Source organism: Acipenser ruthenus, chromosome 1 (genome assembly GCF_902713425.1).
Source record: "Acipenser ruthenus chromosome 1, fAciRut3.2 maternal haplotype, whole genome shotgun sequence".
Classification (NCBI taxonomy): Eukaryota; Metazoa; Chordata; class Actinopteri; order Acipenseriformes; family Acipenseridae; genus Acipenser; species Acipenser ruthenus.
Genome location: NC_081189.1, coordinates 112,671,362 through 112,692,479, shown reverse-complemented (window position 1 = coordinate 112,692,479; position 21,118 = coordinate 112,671,362). Strand labels below are relative to the sequence as shown.

Genomic DNA, 21,118 nt, shown 5'->3' with positions numbered 1-21,118 from the left:
CCGTACTTGTCCATACTTTGTACTTGATATATGAACGTCCATGGAGTGCTGTGGTTATTTCACTGATGAGGATAGCTGTAAACAACCTACTCACCCAATCCTCATTACACTGGAATAACTACATTACTCCCCAAACATTAATTAATTATAATTATTATTATTTAGCAGACACCTTTATCCAAGGCGACTTACAGAGACTAGGGTGTTTGAACTATGCATCAGCTGCAGAGTCACTTACAACTACGTCTCACCTGAAAGATGGAGCACAAGGAGGTTAAGTGACTTGCTCAGGGTCACACAATGAGTCAGTGGCTGAGGTGGGATTTGAACCGGGGACCTCCTGGTTACAAGCCCTTTTCTTTAACCACTGGACCATACAGCCTCCTAACGTGGATTATTTTTATTCAACAAGTACAATGCATGGAAAAGGAAGTATGTTTGCCCCTCAATCAAGTATTTTTTACTATGGGTATGCGCTTGCTTCGGACAGCCGATTTGCAGTCTAGTGTTGTCTTGAGAGGCACTCCTGTGACAGAATTCTTATCACGACCCTGCTTCACCTTGACAAGCCCTTATAAAATATAAGGAATAAAAGCTACCAATTAAATATGTCATTGAATTCTTTTACCTTCACCTTTCTTATTAAAGTCTATAATCCGGTTATGCTCTTTTACATCTTTTATCTGAACTTCTGCAGTGAATTGTGATCTTCTGAATTTTAAAATAAAACTATAAGAAACTAAGTCAAGTAGACAAAGTTTTGACTTGCACCTTCTTTAGTGATTTATTTTGTATTTGTACGGTACCTCACTTGAACATGTACATTTTTACAGGAGCTATCAAAACAATAAAATGTTCTTTGTATTGTTGTTATTAGGCTGTTAAAAAGAAGCTACCATTATTGATCAGTGATCTACAATTTTACTCTTTTCTGGGGTGAATCTTTGTGTGGGCTGTTGGCAACAGCATATACTGTACATGGGGCAAATAAATAGAAAGGCCTGTCAAATGTAAATTTAGTGTAGGACTGTGATGGCTCAAAGTGAGGAGACTGCAAGGTTTTTGTTGTTTTTTTACATTTTTCTGCAGGGATGTGTGTCCATTCCTCAATGATTACAGCCTATAGTTCCTAAGGGGAAAATCTGTTCTTCAGAATGAAACTGTCCTCCATTAAACATGCAGTCTTGGATTTGGAATTCACCGACATCAAAGTGTCTGCTTTCAACCCTTTTAAGGTCTGTTAGATATCATCAGATATGGCCATCATGCCTGACAGTGATTATTACAGGGAGATTACATGTCAGGGATTCCATTTCCATAAAAATTTTTAAAAAAAAAAATCAATTGATTTTGACAGGAAACATGTACAAAATTTGCATACTACATTTCACTGTTTTGTTTCCGACGCCTGTGTGTGTGTGTGATTATATATATATATATATATATATATATATATATATGTGTGTGTGTGTGTGTGCATATGGTTTTTTTGTTCAAAGTGAGGCATTCAAAACACGTTTTAAATGACAGTGGAATTCAAATAGATAATATGAACAGATGGATCAGGACAAATAAAGTGATGTGTAGCAGTCTAGGGAACAGATTGGTACCACAAAGAGAAAAGAGAAAATGCTGGGGAACAGTGGAGGGAATGTGTATTCAACTATGAAGAATGTATAACTAGTAGCTTTGCCGCTGGGTGCAATTAACAAAACAAAAAAGTTCCAAGAGTTTGTATTTTTTATTATTTTTTATTTTGTTTCATTGTTGTTTTCTTTCAAAGTGTTGGGGATTGGAAACGTTTCACCAGATGGTCTTATCCTTGCATTTCCCCTGAGCAAGGTTTAAAGTTTAAGTGGTACATTATACCAACACTTATACACATTTAGGCCACTGAGAGACCCCCCCTGGAGTATCAGGGAATTGTGAGTCTCAAAAATGATTGTAAGTTAACATCTAAAGCAGTTTACATAGTTTCCCTTTCATGTGATATCAATTATATTTTCTTCATTGAAGTCTATTCACTTTTCAGGCTTTAACTTCCTCAGCAACAACCATTTTTGACTTACAGTTGCAGTCTCACAAACCAGGCAACAATAATGTAATGTTATCACTCTGCAAAGCCTCTTATGTTTGTACCTCACCCAATTGTATCCAGATTAATGGCTTATATGCATTAGCTACAGTCTTATTTCTGACACAGGTGGGCAAACAGGATATACCAAAATAGGCATTTCAAGAGGTAGAGAGGTAAGCTTCTTGCAATATTTATATTACTTTTTAGGTAAACTTGGGGCACCTTGGAAATCTGAAGACAGTGAGATTCATAAAAAAATGTATAATAAATGAAACAGTTGATGTATTTCCATTAAACACTGTGGAGAGGGGAAGAAAAGAAACACATACTGGGAATGCATATGTACAGTAAACTTTCAAGTTTTGCATATATCTAAAGAACTGCTTGGCTTATTTGTAATGACCCTTTCTAAGGACATTCTTTGGCAAACGTTTCTGACTGTATAATAGAGGCTGTTTGTCTTCTTGCCCAACTGCCTGTCTGTATATCACACTTTCATCTTTATATTCTGGTAAATTTAGCAGGCCACTTGTCCAGTGATGAAACACACATGTGGTATATCATATGCATATAACAGGATTGAAGCAGATGTAACATGGTGTAAAGTTAACTAAAGAGTTAAAAAGTGTTGATGTAACAATGCTATGGAAGAAAGAGTGTGAATGTACTCGATGCTCATTGGGTAATATTGCCTGTAAGTAATCCTGTCCTGATTGTATATGACAAATAAACTTTTGTTTCTTCATGTAACTGATCTACACTCTCTGTATATATAAAATAAGTAAGTAGCTTATGACAGTGTCCTACTGTAGTAAAACATCACTGATCCAAGTGTTAGCAATTTATATAAAGGTGTGAAACTATGGCGACATCCCTCCGGTGTCGCTGCAACTAAAGTGCTGACAAGTCACTACTTTTGGCCTGAGGTAAAAAGAGCTTTCTTGTTCTCTCAGCCGTCCCCAGAATCCCCAGTAGTGATTATAGTCAATAAGCGTGCAAGGTCAGCTAGGCAATACAGTTTGACATTGACAGTTAAGAAATATGCACACATTTGGGGGGGGGAGAGGGGAAATTGGTTCATTCTTATGACTTTAAGCTCCAAAAGTACCATTTGTTATTCTGATTTTGCAGTTTCCCTACCTAAGGGTTGTCAGAGAAGATATTTTGGACATTTTAGAGAAAGCAACAAGTCTTACAAAAGAACTGTCAAGCAAGCAATGTGGCGTAAATGTCCGCTGTGGCTTGCTTGATGAAGCATGTCTAATCAAGGTCCCTTCATGCCAGATGCAGAAGATACTTATTGATCAAACTTTAGAGGATCCGGTCCTTTCTTTAAGTCAAACTTGAGGATTGAAGTGTAGCTGACCTAAAGTTTTTCCCCCATTTCTTCCCGTACACAGTAGGAGATACAATACTTTAGGGAGAGCTTCCACAATACAGAGCAACAACCTTGCATACAGTCTATATATATATATATATATATATATATATATATATATATATATATATATATAATTAAACAATACTGGGTTGTGACAGGTAGCTGAGTGGGTGATAGGGAAATAAAAGAGACCAGTCCCGATTTTTCACTTTTACTGCTGCCCGGCTTTATTTGGCCACAATAGAAATAATAATGGAGCCGGGATACACAACGATGTGTAACCCGGCAACCACAAAGCAAAAGGAACAGGGGGAAAAAGAACTTCACAAAAAAAGAACCAAATTAACAATGAGGACGGAAAATAACCAAACAAAACAATCGTCCGTCCTTCCTTCTTCCCCTGAGGTAAAACAGGGCGGGACCAGCGTAGCACTTCCGGGTTCGCTCCTCCCGTCTCGCTCCCGAGCGTCCCGTTAGTGCTCTAATGAGTAAAATAAAAACAAGGGGGTTAACAGGGAACCTCTGTGCCAATCAACCGTCCTTCTTATTTCTTTTCCCCTCTTTATTTGTACTCCGTTTGAGTTGCCAGAAGGAACAGAACCCCGGGCCACGCCCCCTTTTGTACGCTCCGTCCTGCTCCCATTGGGCAGCGTGGGCAATCGCCGTTGACCAATGCACGATTGCCACAGCGCTTCCCATCTGGGTTGGTGACGTTGCGCACCGTGGACCCGCCCCCCTTCCAAGATGGCCGGCTTCCACCTCTCCTGGTGATGTCTGCTCCTCCTCCCCAGCACCGTCACCGGTCGGAAGGGAGATCTAAAACAAGAATTCACTCTCTCTTTGTCCCATGGCTATTCTAAAATCTATATTAAAACAATGTTTTTCCAGACATTTGGGGTTATTTTTTACAGCGCACTCTACCGGATTTTGTTTTTTACCTTTAATCTGCTCTTACCGTCTATACTAATAAAACAACTAAACCTTTGAAAGCTGCCAGACAAACTTGCAATCGGTGTCTAAATATGTTCTAAGACAATGTTCATTTACATTTTTTTTTAATCTAACCATAAAGAATCAATATATTATAAAAGAAAACAATTCAAAAACAGAACAGTGTCTATTTCAGTCTAAGGATAAAGTTATCCACTAGGGAAGCTAACAAGTCAGTCTTGTTTTATATAATAAACAGGAGGTACCTCACTCCTTCGGTTATACTGGAATGCAATCTGATTATGAAAGTGACCAGTTCCCAGAGGGATCAATCTTAAAGCTGCACATTAAGTAGGTAGAGAAAACACAGATACACTTAATAGGTCAGCTTTCTATTCTCATGAGTGCTCTAATCCCCAGGTGTTGACAAGAGAATTTATTTCCAGGCAGGGTGTACCAGGAATAGATCCTTTAGCATCTTGAATGAACAGAAAACCATTTTATTTTTACAGGTAACTGGTCACAGAAAAGTATTTTAGCATGTTGAGGGCCTCAACCAGTGTTTACACACACCCTATATCTATACATAAACACTATACATTCGCTTATAATTTTTTTCTGTGTTCTTTCTTTTTTTAAAATAAATTTAGTCATTGCCAATTATTTTTTTTTATTATTTTTCTCCCAATTTGGAATGGCCAATTATTTTTAGACTCAGCTCACCTCTACCACCCCTGCGCTGACTCGGGAGGGCGAAGACGAACACACGCTGTCCTACGAAGCGTGTGCCATCAACCGACCGCTTTTTTTTCACACTGTGGACTCACCATGCAGTCACCCAAGAGCTACAGCATCGGAGAACAACGCAGCTCTCGGGCAGCTTACAGGCACGCCCGGCCAGACCACAAGGGTCGCTGGTGCGCGGTGAGCCGAGGACACCCTGGCCGACCTAACCCTCCCTCCCCCCGGGCAGCGCTCGGCCAATTGAGCGCCGCCCCCTGGGAGCTCCCGTCCTCGGTCGGCAGTGGAATAGCCTGGACTCGAACTCACAACGTCCACACTATAGGGCACATCCTGCACTCCACACGGAGCGCCTTTACTGGATGCGCCACTCGGGAGCACGTTTGAAACATTTCTATACATGTTTTCTTATAGTTTTATAAGTGTTTCCATTTATGGATTTACACTTTACAATTTGGTACCAGTAATTAATTAATTATATATATATATATATATATATATATATATATATATATATATATATATATATATATATATATTATTTAGCAGACACCTTTATCCAAGGCAACTTACGGAGACTAGGGTGTGTGAACTATGCATCTACTGCAGAGTCACTTACAACAACATCCCACCTGAAAGATGGAGCACAAGGAGGTTAAGTGACTTGCTCAGGGTCACACAATGAGTCAGTGAGTGAGTCGGGATTTGAACTGGGACCTCCTGGTTACAAGCCTTTTTCTTTAACCACTGGACCACAGAGCCTCCTCTGATCCAAGATTTACCTCTTTAAGTTCTTATCCCAAGGTGGACAAGTCTGATGTTTACCTCTTCTCCAACACATGCCATTGAGGGTTTTAATTTTTTGCATTTTGTGAGGATATCAGTGTAATCGGATTGCTGTAACAATCAAGGCAGTTGTCGTATTCACCATGTGCAGTGTCAGATGGACAGGCAGACACAATGCACACATAAAGTTTGAACCACTTGACCCTATATTTTCTGCACTTTTTACTTTAAATATTTATATGAAGCCATTCAGTTACTTGGTGCCAACAAGTACATATAAGATAGCAAGATATCATCCTCCAAAATGGCATTTGCTGCCTGTTATTTGTTTATTCATTGTTGCAGATAAGGTGGGATGTGTGAAGTGTCGTCTTTTTCAATTTGTGCTGTTTTGAATTACAGGTTGCAAACCTCGCATGCTCAATTTCCAATAACGAAGAAGGCGTGAAGCTGGTCCGTATGGCAGCCACTCAGATTGATAGCCTGTGTCCTCAGGTGAGAAACATTTATGTTGTCTGAAGCGTCATTATCATTAAACACCAGTATTGTTGTATAAGTTACATTAAGTTAAATTACAATTATACTATAGATTTACAAACTTTAAGCTACTGCTTCCTGCCACCTTATCACTTCCTGTGTGGTCTGTGGGACTAATATCTGTGGTGTAGCCTCACTGCCTGTCTCCCATGGTACCGGCTTCACATTAGTACAGCCAGATATGGACTTTTAAATCTATAGTACATTACATACAGTACTTAAATACAAATTCATATCCCCAATTAATGAAAAATGTATACATATCGATTTTGCCAATTAATGCATATCCCCAATTAATGAAAAAAACACACACACACACACACAAATGAAGCATAACAAATGTTACACACACAAAATGAAACTAGAAGTTAAGAAACATAGATAATATAAAATAATAATCTGTGTTAGTTTTGAGCTAGCAATGCACTAGTGGCTATGGCTCAAAACTAACTTGATGCATATTACCTGCAATTTGTTTCTAAAATAATCTGGATTGTTTAATTAGCATGTTCACTTATCTGTCGCTTTCCAAAACAATTGTCGCAGATGGCAATCTCTCTACTGGTCATGTTGTCTGAACTGAAGGAGCAGTTTGTGTCATTTTTGTGAGACTGAAATGCTTTTTAGCATCAGGATTTCTCTTTGGACAGAGCACAAAAAATTGTGCCAAATTAAAATGTGGACTGGGACGTACAAGTTGACTTGACATGAGAAAACTGTACTCGTAATGGACTCGGCAAAGAACCAACACAAAATAAATTAGTGTCTTGCTCTTTGAAGGGACTATGAATGTTTGGCAGCATGTACTGTAGGTATGTTTTTATGTTTTTTTTATTCTGCAATTAAAATAAAAAAACAGCAGCAGCTGGGCTGTATCAGCTGTGCCTCAGCCTGAATATTGTAACAAAATAAGAATGATCCAAATGACCTTCAATTTCTGGTCCAAACCCGATCTTTATTTATTACAGTAATAAATGATCAAAGACAATTTAACAAGGTTAACTAACAATTAACAGGTCGGGCCACGACCTACGCCGCTAAAACATAACAAAACAAAAAGAAACCTCTGGGTGGAACTAAAAAGGAATCTCAGGGTGGAACCACTCTGTCTGTTTACTGTTTCTCTCTCTACTTCCAACAACAACAAACACTCTCCCTGTCACTTGTCTGCAGCACTAGTCAGTCCCGCCTCATCCAACTCCACTGCCAATCACCAGCAGTTCCTGCGGTCCGTGCCCGTCGCTCATAGGCTGCTGGGCCGATGCGAAACACAGCCTCTCCCACCCCAAGCGCTCCTGTACTTCACAGACCCCACATATGTTACAATATGTTTATCAACAACACTTAACATAGCGGGCATTAGATGCTCCTTATTAGGGGTGATCCACTGCACTTTTTACAGGATACTGTACATACTGCTATGGTGTCTGATGGAAGTACTGTTTTGTTTTGCAGAACAAAACATGACAAACAATTAACATACTGACAGACATTCATACGAGTGTAAATACATTTTACATACTGTACATACATACATACATACATACATACATACATACATACATACATACATACATAAGTTTTGGTTGACCTTTTTACATAAAAAAATAAACTTTGCTTGTTGGTGCTGTCGGTTGCCACGGTAACAGGTAGAGCTGTGTAAAATGAGTGTAAACAGGTTTACTTTAAAGTTTTACATATCTACAGTACTAACCTGTCTTTCAATGATGTCTCTGTTCCAGGTAATTAATGCTGCCCTCACCCTGGCTGCCAGGCCTCATAGTAAAGTGGCTCAGGACAATATGGATGTATTCAAAGATCAGTGGGAGAAGCAGGTCCGAGTTCTGACTGAGGCTGTGGATGACATCACATCTGTAGATGACTTCTTATCTGTCTCGGGTAATTGCCTATCAAAAGAAAAGTGAAATTGTGCTTAAAAAAAAACAGTTTTTTGTATTCAGCCGATGAAGGACTTGTAGTCCGAAACGTCCTGGTAATTGATTTGTAATCAATTATTCTACCTATTTAAGTACCTGAAATATCCTTTTCTTTTTTCTTTTTTCTTATATATATATATATATATATATATATATACATATACATATACATATATATATATATATATATATATATATATATATATATATATATAGAAGCAGACTGTTTCATTCTTTGACTCAAATGCTAGACATATATTACTGTACTTTCCAGTCTTATTCTATGCATTATAAAACTCATAATATAACACATCATGCAGTGAATGTGTCTTTTGTATTTATTTATTCATTTTGACAATACATTTAATTAACATGGATTCATATTGTATGAAGTCATCTGCATATAAGTGTTTTTCTTGGGTTGCCTTGTAACAAGTACATTAGTTCCCATAAAACATGCATCAAAGTATTAAGCCTGAAATATAACTATGAAAATATCCATTTAGTCACCATATCTAATCCACTTTTTGTTATTATTTCCAAAGCCTTGCTTGATTACCCTGACTTTCAAAAGCAAGTTCCTTATTATTCAGCTTATCACCTTTTTAAGCCTCTGTAATTTTTAAAACAGCCCGATTTCCAAAATGACAGGCTTTGTTGGCTTCGTTCTGCATTGGCCTTCACCTCCTAAACAGGACATTTTCAACTCTGTTTAATGTATTGATTATATTTTCTCCTGCACCTTTTACTTTAAATGGCCTCTGAGCAGGGGATGGTGAGGAAGACTGGGCAGAATGCCCAGGCCTTGCTCCCCCAATGCAGTTTACTAATTCAAACATCTGCATTCTACAATATGCCTCTGTGTGAGATTTTTCCTCAGCTTCTTGAATATATTCATAGTATATTTTGTTGACTAACTTAGCAGATTTAGAAGCTTAACCGTGAATCCATTAAGCTGGCCACAGTACCTCAGTGCTCTCATTAATTCTCAACAGCAGCTATTAACGTCCAATGCCTGCCCACCTGCAGCAACAACCACTTAAGGGAAGATGGAACAGAAAACTCATGGAAGAAAATAATAAACTTACATTTTTTTATGTCATATTGGTTTAAACAGAGTGGTTTATTTGAGACTTTAATATAGTTTTGTTAAAAGCTCTGTTCATAAGTTTGTTTTTTTTTTACTCTACATTAATACAAAAAAATATGAATAGTAATTATAATAAGACAAAGAATACAGAAAGGCAACTGGACATTGTTGCTTGTGTGATTGCCCTTAAATGAATGCTGAAGGAACTTAGCCCTGTTTTGTGAATGTTGCTTTTTATTTTTTTATTTCCCTCTAGAAAATCACATCCTTGAAGACGTGAACAAGTGTGTCATTGCTCTCCAGGAGGGGGATGTTGACACTCTGGACCGAACTGCTGGTGCAATCCGCGGTCGTGCTGCCAGAGTTGTTCACATCATCAATGCGGAGATGGAAAACTACGAGCCCGGAGTTTACACCGAGAGAGTTTCAGAGGCCATTAAACTACTTTCCGAAACTGGTGAGCAAGGCTAGCTTATGTAATAATGCTTGTTATGAGTAGCTCTTTATACATGGATGGTCACAGATACTGTACCATAAGCCAGACGTCAAAAAGAATGTGAGATGTTTTAAGTTCTGAAACTTTTCTGACAAGGTTCATTGATTTAATAAGCATTCATTTCCATTCAAGACTGGTTTTCAATCCTGGTTCTTATGTACCCACAACCTACCCATTTTTTTATTTTTTATTTCAACGTCTTCTCTCTTTTTTATTGTTTTAAATCTGTTGATGAACATAGATTGTTGGTGCTTGTGGGCCAAGGTTGAAAACAAATTACAATTGAAGAATATCTAAACACTGACAATTCATGGTTATATAAACACTATTAGATAAAAATAAAACAAAAAGAAATTCAAATGTGAAAGAAATATTTGGAAACAGATAGTGTACAATAAACCAAGTAACATTTTCATCACCCTTGTTAAGTTTAGTCATCATATTACTCAAAACAATATTGATCAAGACCTTCTTTCATTTGTCGTCTTTTATGCAAGTGAACTACAGTAAATGAGGAGAAGGGTGAGTTAACTAGTGTGTACTTCCACAATGCAGTTATTCCCTTTTAACTGAGATAAATCCATTCTTAAAATGGTGATGCTTTACTCATACTTGTGAGAGAATCTAAGTTTTGCTTGGAAGAGAAAAAGCCAGGCTAATTATTATAATACGTAATTCTGAATTCACAGCCTGGGTCCGGTCTCCATGGTGCCATGCAAGCTGTCATGCACACCAGATGGCCAAAATGGCATCAAAGCAGCTAAAATGTGTGCATAATTATTTAAAGACAACCGTTTAAAACATGCAATTAGATGTGCTTTGGTATAGTAATACTAATGAGAAATAACAGCTTGTTCGTTAAAGCTGTCTACAATTACTAAGCAGCAGAAGTGCTGAACTACCCATACTTTGCTGACTGGCCAATTCGCCATTCACACGGTAGTGTTCAAATTAATTGCTTCCAATAGGAATTTAAAACAAACTAAACCAAGGGAAATGATCTTTGACATTACAATAATTTCTTTAGTACCCCTTTATTTTGTGTGCTATAATTAGGCATTATATAGTATTATATTGAAGTCCAGTTACATACATTTGTATGTATCCATCATTAGACTACCATTGCAATATGTTGCCCATATTCAATATGCATTATCAAAACTAATATTGCTACGTAGTTTCCTCCAACAAATATTAAAATTTGGAAATGTTCATATTTCACGTTTTCAAATGGTTACATTTCCCTATTGCATATCTATTGACCATTTATTAAGTAACTAAACTTCAATTATTGGGACATAAATGAAATCATGAAAAATAAAGAGGTACCGAGCTTCCAAGCTCAGTTCTAATGTACTGTTCAAAAATGACAATATGGTGAAGCAGGATAGCGTCAAAAAGGAAATTCATTTAAAGTGCTGTCGTGCATGTTTATCAACATTAACACAAACTAAACAGGAACAAATAAACGCCGCACAGGGTCCAACATAAAAGGTTAAACAAAACACAATCAAAATAAATGCTTCACGCCATGTACATGGAGTAGAAAGCACATGTAAACTGCTCTGCAAAAATACTTAACAAATTGACTAATAACTCAAGTTTTTATTACAAAATTGTACCACGGCTTTCAGACTAGCTGAACAGTGTACAGTCTTTCCTCACCTGAAGCATGTCCAAGAACAGAGTGCAACATAATCCGACAGAATCGACCGCCGATTTTGAGAGGGCCTTGTCGGTGGCTGATAACATGGCGACCGCGAATGACGAGTCAGCTCCAGCCTCGATCAAAAAGCTCCTCACCAGCATCTGAGGTGTCAGGGCTCCGGTTCAAGTTCCTTACGGAGCTCCGCTCTTCAGTATCTACATTGCAAGCCACAGTTTCAACTCAGGGACAAAAGCTTGCAGATGTGGAGCATTCCTTAACAGATGTCAGGGATCGGCTTGTGTCTGTTGAGTCATTATGTTCTTCCCTGGCCGCTGAAAATACTTAAATAAAGCTGAAACTGGATGATCTTGAAAACCGCTCATGCTGACAGAATGTCAGAGTGATTGGAGTACCGGATCAAGGCTGCACGATCATACGGCTGCATCATTATCAAACCAAGGAGCAGATCCTTCGTCTTTTCCGGGAGCGAGGCCAGCTTTATTTCCAGGGGTCCTGAGTTATTGCTGAGCTAGCACGACGTCAGGCTGCCTTTAACAAAGTTAAATCCCAGTTGCGTGCTGCTGGAATTACGTATGGCCTGTTGCACCCTGCCCGTCTTTGGGTTACATTCAACAGAACTAGACGAATGTTTGAATCGCAACAAGACACTGCCACTTTTTACAAAGAGCAGGTTCTCCCCTCCTTGGATGCCAGTACAAGCAGTTGAACAGGCCATCATCGACTGCACTGAGGGTATGTGACTGAATGTTTTTTTGCAGTGGACAGCTGAACCCTTTGACTTTATGCTCAGCAATGATTACTTCCCTGCTGAACACAACCTCTGAGTTAGTGTTGCTTACTGTTTTATGTGCTGACCTCCTGTTATTATTCATAATACATCATAGGACAGAGCCTGCCTCTGTTTGCCGAGAGTTTTACCGTGTTGTTAATTGTACATTATGTCGTGGGCAAAGGTCATCCTAGATGAGCTAGCTATACGTTTCATGTCATGGTGTTTTTTTTTCTCTCTTTCTCTTTCTCCCTGTTTTTCTTAGCACACCCATCTACATATATTTGTATGTTTCCATATATATATATATATATATATATATATATATATATATATATATATATATATATATATATATATATATATATATACACAGTATATTATATATATATATATAGTGTTGTGTGTGTATACTTCAGAGTTGACGTGCTCCTTATAGGTTGGCTATAATGTTTAGCCCCTTCGTTTATCTTTCGCATTACTGCCAAATGGCGATATTCTGAGTTTTATATATATGTTTATATATTTCTGTCTGTATGTATTACATATTCTCACAAAGCATGAAACGCAGTAGTGCAGAAATAAAGAAGATATATTACATTATACCTAAAATCCCCGGGAGCAGTCACATTGACGGCCACACAGAAAACAATTGTATTTTCATTATACAGAACGGTATACTACTTTTATTTTTATTTACCAGTCCGCAATGTGTTTAGCTGTAATCAGATTAGTCTCTACTCTGCCTGAGTGTATGACTGACAGTCTATTGTTTTCAATCAGCCTTTTGAAGGCTGGCCCCTGCTTTCCAGCTGCGCTGCTTTGGTCAGTCAATTAGCATCGGGACTAGTGAAAATAAATACCAGACACCGTGGAGTTTTACAACGCAACAAAATGTGGAGTTGATGTTTTGAATCAGATGGCATGGAAGTATTCTGTGAAAGCTGACTCCCGACGGTGGTCTGTTCAGGTGTTTTACAATGATTTGGACCTAGCAGCCATCAACTCCTGGGTACTTTACAAAGAATGCACAGAGAAGAATTTACCAAGGAGAGAATATATTTTACAGTTAGCACAGCAACTTCGCAAGAAGCATTTGGAACAGAGGGAGACTGCCAAGCTTGTACCCACAGCTGAAGCTGGCAACCTCGCTGAGAGCCGCAAGAGACGCCAATGCAGGTTGGCAAGTGCAATAAAAATAAAACTTCGGACAGCTGTGCCCTCTTCAGAAAGGCGGCATGGAGAAGCGCATTATCTGTGTTGATTGTGAACAGCCTTAGACTCAAGGTAAAGGAATACCCTTTTGTTGAAAAAAGAAAAATAAATTAGACTTTTTTTTATAACTTCTTGTGCTGTGCGCCTCTGCAAAATGTTTTTTTTTCTAAGTTTAACTGCGTTGTTCAGTTACTAATTTCATGCCAATGACAGTAATGAAATCAACCCCACAGTTCCATTTTTCTTTTGCTCCCAAATTCTGATACACACTGCAAAGTACTTCCCAAATCCTTTTTCAATTCACTCGAACAAATTATATCCTCTTTTACTTGGAATAAGAAGCCACCTCGTATCCATAGAGTTCTTCTGCAGAGACCAATACCCTTTGGAGGATTGGCACTGCCCAATTTTCAATTTTATTACTGGTCAGCTAACATTCGTAACATTGCATACTGGTTACACTCCCATCTTCATCAGGCTGGCCCTGCATGGCTAAGTATGGAAGCAGCTTCATGTCAGTCCACATTTCTATCTGCCCTGCTTTGCTCCTCCCACTAGTCCGACTGTCACGCATTTTGGCTTGCAATCTATTTCTATGCTCTCCCCCATTGATGCTAACCACCTGTTCCTTCCTTCTCTGGGGGACCTGGCCTTTCATGTCTGGCATGAAAAAGGTATCAAGTCTGTTAAAGATCTATATATTGATGAGCTTAATTTAATCAGCTTACACAAACATTTAACTCCTTTAACAGAACTCCTTTTTTCCGTTACTTACAAGTCTGGAATTTTGTATGAAACAAATTTCCTCTATTGCCCCCCCAAATCTCCTATTGATTCTGTGCTCAACTGCAACCCAAACTGTAAAGGCACAATTTCGAATATATATCCCACCATCTTCACCCTACATTGCCCTTCTCTTTCCACAATGAAATTGTTGTGGGAAGCTGATTTGGGTTTAAATTTCTCAGATGAGGATTGGGAGTGAATCCTGTCTCGGGTCCATTCCTCCTCTGTCTGTGCCAGACATGGACTGATCCAATTTAAAATTTTACACCGTATCCACTTATGCAAGACTAAATTTGTTAAGATCTTCACGGGTTTGGATCCAACCTGCGACAGATGTAAGCAGGCCCCTGCCCCCTTTAATTTTGAAACTTTCTCTCAAATTACTGAATCAAAAATTGCCCCCTCCCCACTTATTGCCCTGTTTGGTGTTGTGCCAGAAGATGTCCCTCTGATGAAAGTGCAGTCAGATTCCCTGGCTTTTGCGACCTTGCTTGCCAGATGCTTAATCCTATTCAACTGGAAGCAAGCTGCCCCACCCTCCCATGTACACTGGGTTAGGGATGTCATGTAATTTCTTAAGCTCGTAAAAATTAAATTTACTATTCGGGAACACACAGAAAAATGTTTTAAATTAGTTCCAGCACCCTCTCACCCCTTGAATCAGCCTTCACCCAGTGTTTTTACAGACATGAAATGTGATGCTCACTATTGGCTATTTTTCTCGGTTGGGGGGGGGGGGGGGGGGGTGCGGGGGATGGTTGACTTTTTTTTGTGGGTTTTTGTTTTTTCTAAGGCTAATTATATAATAGAAAAAAAATGTTTGCCTCAATAAATAAATAAATAAATAAATAAATAAATAAATAAATAAATTCTTCACCTTGTCCAGGCTGAGCTGTGCCTTCAATCGACCTTCTTCCCAAAACTGCTGTTACAAACAAAGGCTTTTACTTCCTTATGTACATGTGTCCATTCTCAAATTAGTTCTTAATTATCTAATTAGGGAACGGCCACATTCCACCCTTGGGGTCTGGCAGGGATAGAATTAACCCCATCCCTGCCAAACTTACATTCAAAATACTCAATCCTTATTTACACATCTGCACACTATTTACAAGGCGGGCTTCCATCCTGCCACATATGGCCCATTTGAAAAATAATGCCAATTCTCCATTTTTTTAAATGTGGTTTAGATATAAATTGAGGATTAGAAGTTTGTATGGAGTAAAAGTCTAACATGTTGTAATGTCCAAGCTAATACCTTGTCCTAGAAATACCTAATCCCCTATTTCACTTAACAATACTTTTATAGTGATGGGTCATGTGTATACAACATTCAAAGTGCTGAAGTGTATAAATGGTGTTCTTATAAACAGCAGAGTATCTAGATATTTGATTATGCAGAAAGTTTAATCTAAAGTGTATAATCTGAAGTGTATAAATGGTGTGTTTATAAACTGCAGTGTATCTAGATATTTGATTATGCAGAAAATTTAATCTGAAGTGTATAATCTGAAGTATATAAATGGTGCATTTATAAACAGCAGAGTATCTAGATATTTGATTATGCAGAAAGTTTAATCTGAAGTGTATAATCTGAAGTGTATAAATGGTGCATTTATAAACAGCAGAGTATCTAGATATTTGATTATGCAGAAAGTTTAATCTTAAGTGTATAAATGGTGTTCTTATAAACAGCAGAGTATCTAGATATTTGATTATACGGAAAGTTTAATCTTAAATGTATAAACGGTGTGCTTATAAACTGCAGAGTATCTAGATATTTGATTATGCAGAAAATTTAATCTGAAGTGTATAATCTGAAGTGTATAAATGGTGTACTTATAAACAGCAGAGTATCTAGATATTTGATTATGCAGAAAATTTAATCTGAAGTGTATAATCTGAAGTGTATAAATGGTGTTCTTATAAACAGCAGAGTATCTAGATATTTGATTATGCAGAAAGTTTAATTTGAAGTGTATAAATGGTGTACTTATAAACAGCAGAGTATCTAGATATTTGATTATGCAGAAAGTTTAATCTGAAGTGTATAAATGGTGTGCTTTTAAACTTCAGAGTATCTAGATATTTGATTATGCAAAAAGTTTAATTTGCTGTGTAATTCCAGATGGATTCCAAGGTGTTCCCAAGATTTATAGAATCAGACACTGAAAAAAAAAAAACAACAATAACCTTAAGTCAAATAAGTTGTCATGTTGTTTTTTTATCCATTATTCAAGTCATAGGAAATTGCTCAATGCCATCAGCAACTTGACTCATTACCAGTCGTGAGATAATTAAATATTTCTATTTAATACCATTCAATTCCCAAAGGCCTCTTTTGCAATGTCCAAGTAAGTGGATTAAAATTTTGGAAATGGAAAAAATTATTTGTAGTACCATTCATATTTGCCTTAATGTTACTGCTACCAAATAAATGACCTGTTTAAGTAAATTTACATTTGACCTCACTTGGGACTACACAGCTAATGGATATGCCTCTTTGTACTTTTAGTACGTAGTTATAAAAAAACATACCGGTGCCAAAAAGCTAAACAAAATGTTAAATTAATGAAAAAAATAGGTGATGCATCAGTTATTTTCATAACTTTTATTCCCTCAAATATCTTGCATGAATGAAGAAAGGAAGTTAAGAAAAGGCCATGTAGCAATATATTTACATTTTACTGTAAGATTAAATAACCTGTTTGTTAATAATCCATAGAAAAAAAAATACTGTTCATCATCATCCTTGGTTATTCAATCTTGTGCTGAGTACAAAATGAAATCTGGCTGGGATATATATATTAGCATTTGCGCAAGATTCAGGGGGCGGGCATTGGGGCTGTTTAATTAATGTCTATCATGATTAACTCTCTGTTTAAACCACAGTCTTACTCACTTCTCCTGTCTAGTGTTTTCGCTCAGACTCCGTCATTTGTGCTTCAGCTTAACGTCGCTATATCTAAACTTCGTTGCCTCGCTCCTTTCACTGCAGGTCACTTCTATGCACACCACTGCCAAGATATTATCAATAATTTTCCTACCTGCTCCAGTGATTCTTGTCATCATTCAGCTTCTCTATTTTGCTGCAGGAGCTCCAACGTTAGTCTTTCCTGCTCCATCCAGTCTGCAGCCCAACAACAGCACCGTTCAAAGCGCAGCTCCATTACTCAACTTTCTCTGCATCTTCATTAGAAAAAACTGGCCCTCCGCTATACTTTCAAAGCTTCTCCAACAAGACATTGTCTTTCCCTCGTCAGTGATTGCCTTGCCTTAGCTCCATTTAAATCTACCGTGAAGGTTTGTCTGCTGAATCTCTCTTTACTCCTCACCTGTCTCCTTCTAATGCAGACTTCTCTCAGCAACTAGACTTGCTGCCCTGGCATTACAGAGATCAAAACTTCGCCGCCAGCAGGCTCAGCCTCAGGAGCAGCTATATTTTATAAGGATTGGCCACTCACCTAACTTTTAAAAATCCTGCATGACAACAATATCACCATCCCGGCTGGAATCGATAGTGTGGCGTTCTTCAATATTTTACTGTACCTTTATATCTGCTTCTCCATGCTGCCTGTTCCTCAAGCGTGCTTCTGCAAACTCTCTCGCTCAGAGCGTCAGGACAGGCTGGCAGCACCTCAACTAAAGATGTTTTTATAATGTATCGCACAATCGCAATAACTTACACTCAGCAACATCGGATCCTTAATTTCTATTAAAAAAAAAAAAACCCGGGACCTGCTATCCTTACTGGGCCATTTCAATTACGCAATTCGCATCATCCCCCAGGGTAGAACCTTCATTTCACGTCTCGCTCCTTTCTACAGCATCAAGTCAGGAAGCACAGAAAAGTTCTGCGCAATCCAGAAAGATAATCAAAGGTGCATTCATTAATTCAAAATTGGAACGGGCTCTCACTATTTTACGAAGACTACATCTCAGCCCCCCATGACTTGCCTCTTTTCAGACGCATCATTTCTAGGATTCAGGGTTTCATGAATCACCAGATTCTGCAAGCTGACGCTCTGGCCCCATTGCAGGCTTTCTATCCACAAGGTTGTCCTGCACCTCAGGCCACAACTGCTATCAGTCTTCTGGGCTCAAAACTGGATTCTTCCTTTCCATTCAATCAAGTCTGGATAACATTCAGGTCTTTTACCAAATAAAGAATTAACGGTAAAGATATCAGTGTTACATGCAACATCAAGTTCCACACCGCTGTCAGGAGCCGGATCAATATTTATTTTACATTATCAAGCTCTCTTAGATACGGGGGTATTATGTTCTATGAGTACCTGAAACATTCTCTGCTAAAACCGCCGCCATCTCAGCAGCAGATAACCATTTTGCCAATCGGTCTTCCCCGAGTCAGTCCTCTTAACTGCATTTTCAGCGCTCCTTGAGCCAACGCCTGCGGACTCTGCGCATTCACAGCCCATTCTACCTCCCTCTGCCAAATACAATCAGATACACCATCAGAGCATTTAGTATAAAGATTCCTATTGCAAGAGTTGTTAATCCCAATAATCAAATATTCTACCCTGCATCACTTTCTAAAGTCAATGGTTTTATTCTAATCATAACCTCTAGATGGAACTATAACACCTTAAGTTCTATATATTTTAGCGGGTCCTTTTTCATTGCGGAAGTTATGTATTTTCAAATCAGGACCAATTTACTTCAGAAGTTAAGATTGAATTCAATGTGAGACACATGTCGGATACGGAAACCATGTCCTATGATTATCAACATTTCAGTCAAGACGCCCTCCTACCCAGCACAGGGCAATATATACTCATAGACTGCTCCTGATCAAATCAATAGGTTTCACAGCAGCCTCAGAGCAATGTATTGTTTATCCTCTCAGGTTCTACAGCGGACTCAGATCTATGCATTCTTTATCTCTGCCCAAAGGCAGCCCCATCTTCAGCTCAATCTAACCACCTTAACACTCAAAGACCAATATCACTACCAATGGCAGTCCACCATTCACTATTACAGATAACTGCTTCAGCAGATCTCTGCTCTCTACAGCTGGGCTTCTGCACACTACTGACAGTACTCCATCATATACTTCCTTAGATCTCTGCACTGTTCAGCAGATCCCACTCTTTACGCTTAATCACTACTCACGACAGCAGATCTTGGCTCCCTCTTCAGATCTGCTTACTGTTGCAGCATGCAAAAGTTGCTTTAGTTTACCATTTTAAACCTGCAGCTGCCCTCCTCCAGAGCTTCTAATGCTCCAGCTTGCCTCCAATTCTCGGATTGTGGCAGCCATTTCGCTTGACTTCCTCAGCAATCTAGTCATATGTCCGCTCATCCTTTCCAATACTACAAATGTTAATACATGGTGAGAGACGTGGTACGAGACTGGAAATCTGTCTTGATTATGAGTTAAGGAGTTCCACTATTAGGAGAATGACTGGAGTAATGAAACCCAAATCTCTGAATGTGAGTTCATCTATTCCATTCCAAGCAGACATGATAGTAGCAAATTGCTGATCGATCCTGTATTAACTAACACATAGGATGCTCTCATCACTCTCCTCTCCAAAACCGGCCTTTTTCCCCAACCTTATACCACCCCCCCATTCAGCTTGGATCGGCGCAGCTACTTTCAAAGCCAACATCAATCTCCATCTAATCAAAACTTGGGGCGCCGGTCCTCTGCAGTAATCGATTTATACATGCGTTCATCCCATACCGATATAGCAATAGCCCATCAAAGACTAGTTAGCATGTCCGGAGTGGGGGCTACCTGACTGCCGGGGCCACCAGAGGTTTTCCCCTTCTAGGAAGGGTTTTTTTCCTCTCCACTGAGCGGCAGGTAATCACATAACCAAACCACACTAACACTATTTTATCCTCTCCAGTTTGTCTTGTATGTCCTCTCCTTTCCCATCTTTACCAGCTATTTCTTTTATGTTATGCACTGGCGCGTCTCCTGTTGTTTGTCTCACGGTGGGGTTTCTGCGGGAAACCGGGGGTCCGTTCTTTGGGAGGCAAGCGAGTCTCACTTCCCTGACCTCAGGTCTTCTTCAGCGACCTCGTCCTCAATATGGGGGGTTCTCACCACTGTGAGTCAGAGAGGACCCCTGGCCACATTATCCTGTCGCAGCTCATGCACTAATCTTACCTCATCACCCAAGGCACTGGACCACACAGCCCCCTCTGATCCAAGATTTACTTCTTTAAGTTCTTATCTTCAGGTAGGGAGGGATCTTTTACCTCAAGATGGACAAGTCTGATGTTTACCTCTTCTCCAACACATGTCATTGAGGGTTTTACTTTATTTTTTGCATTTTGTGATGATATCAGTGTAATCGGATTGCTGTAACAATATGCAGTACTAATATGCAATACTAATAGTTGTATAACGTTAGGTTATTATCATAACCCTGGCTCCCTGAAATAGAAATATAACCATTATCGAATGGGTATTAACCTCTTTAAGACCCAAAACCTGAATAAGATATAACAAAGCTGCTCATCCGAGCCTCTGTGACACAGTCATGCCTACCCCAGAGGGTATACAGGGCTGCATGCACAGATCTCAGCATCATTTTTCCTTCAAGTCTGCTGCAATCATGGACGCAGCGACCTTGAAGATTAATGGTTAAATTTGTATTTCAGGGAACCAGGGTCAGGATAATAAACTAATGTTCCCTTTCAAGTGCGAAATGTAAGCATTACCGAATGGG

At 38.8% G+C, this 21,118-nt stretch overlaps 1 protein-coding gene across 4 annotated transcripts in view; it reads left to right on the top strand.

Annotated features, from left to right (window-relative positions):
* The window catches only part of LOC117421126 (catenin alpha-2-like), a 502,927-nt gene that overhangs the window by 440,103 nt on the left and 41,706 nt on the right, over nucleotides 1-21,118 (top strand). For all 4 annotated transcript variants that reach the window (XM_059034144.1, XM_034035092.3, XM_034035091.3 and 1 more), the window contains exons 10-12: nucleotides 6,318-6,410; nucleotides 8,195-8,351; nucleotides 9,736-9,936. In XM_059034144.1, the coding sequence (XP_058890127.1) occupies nucleotides 6,318-6,410; nucleotides 8,195-8,351; nucleotides 9,736-9,936 (451 nt within the window). The remainder of the gene's footprint in view (nucleotides 1-6,317; nucleotides 6,411-8,194; nucleotides 8,352-9,735; nucleotides 9,937-21,118) is intronic.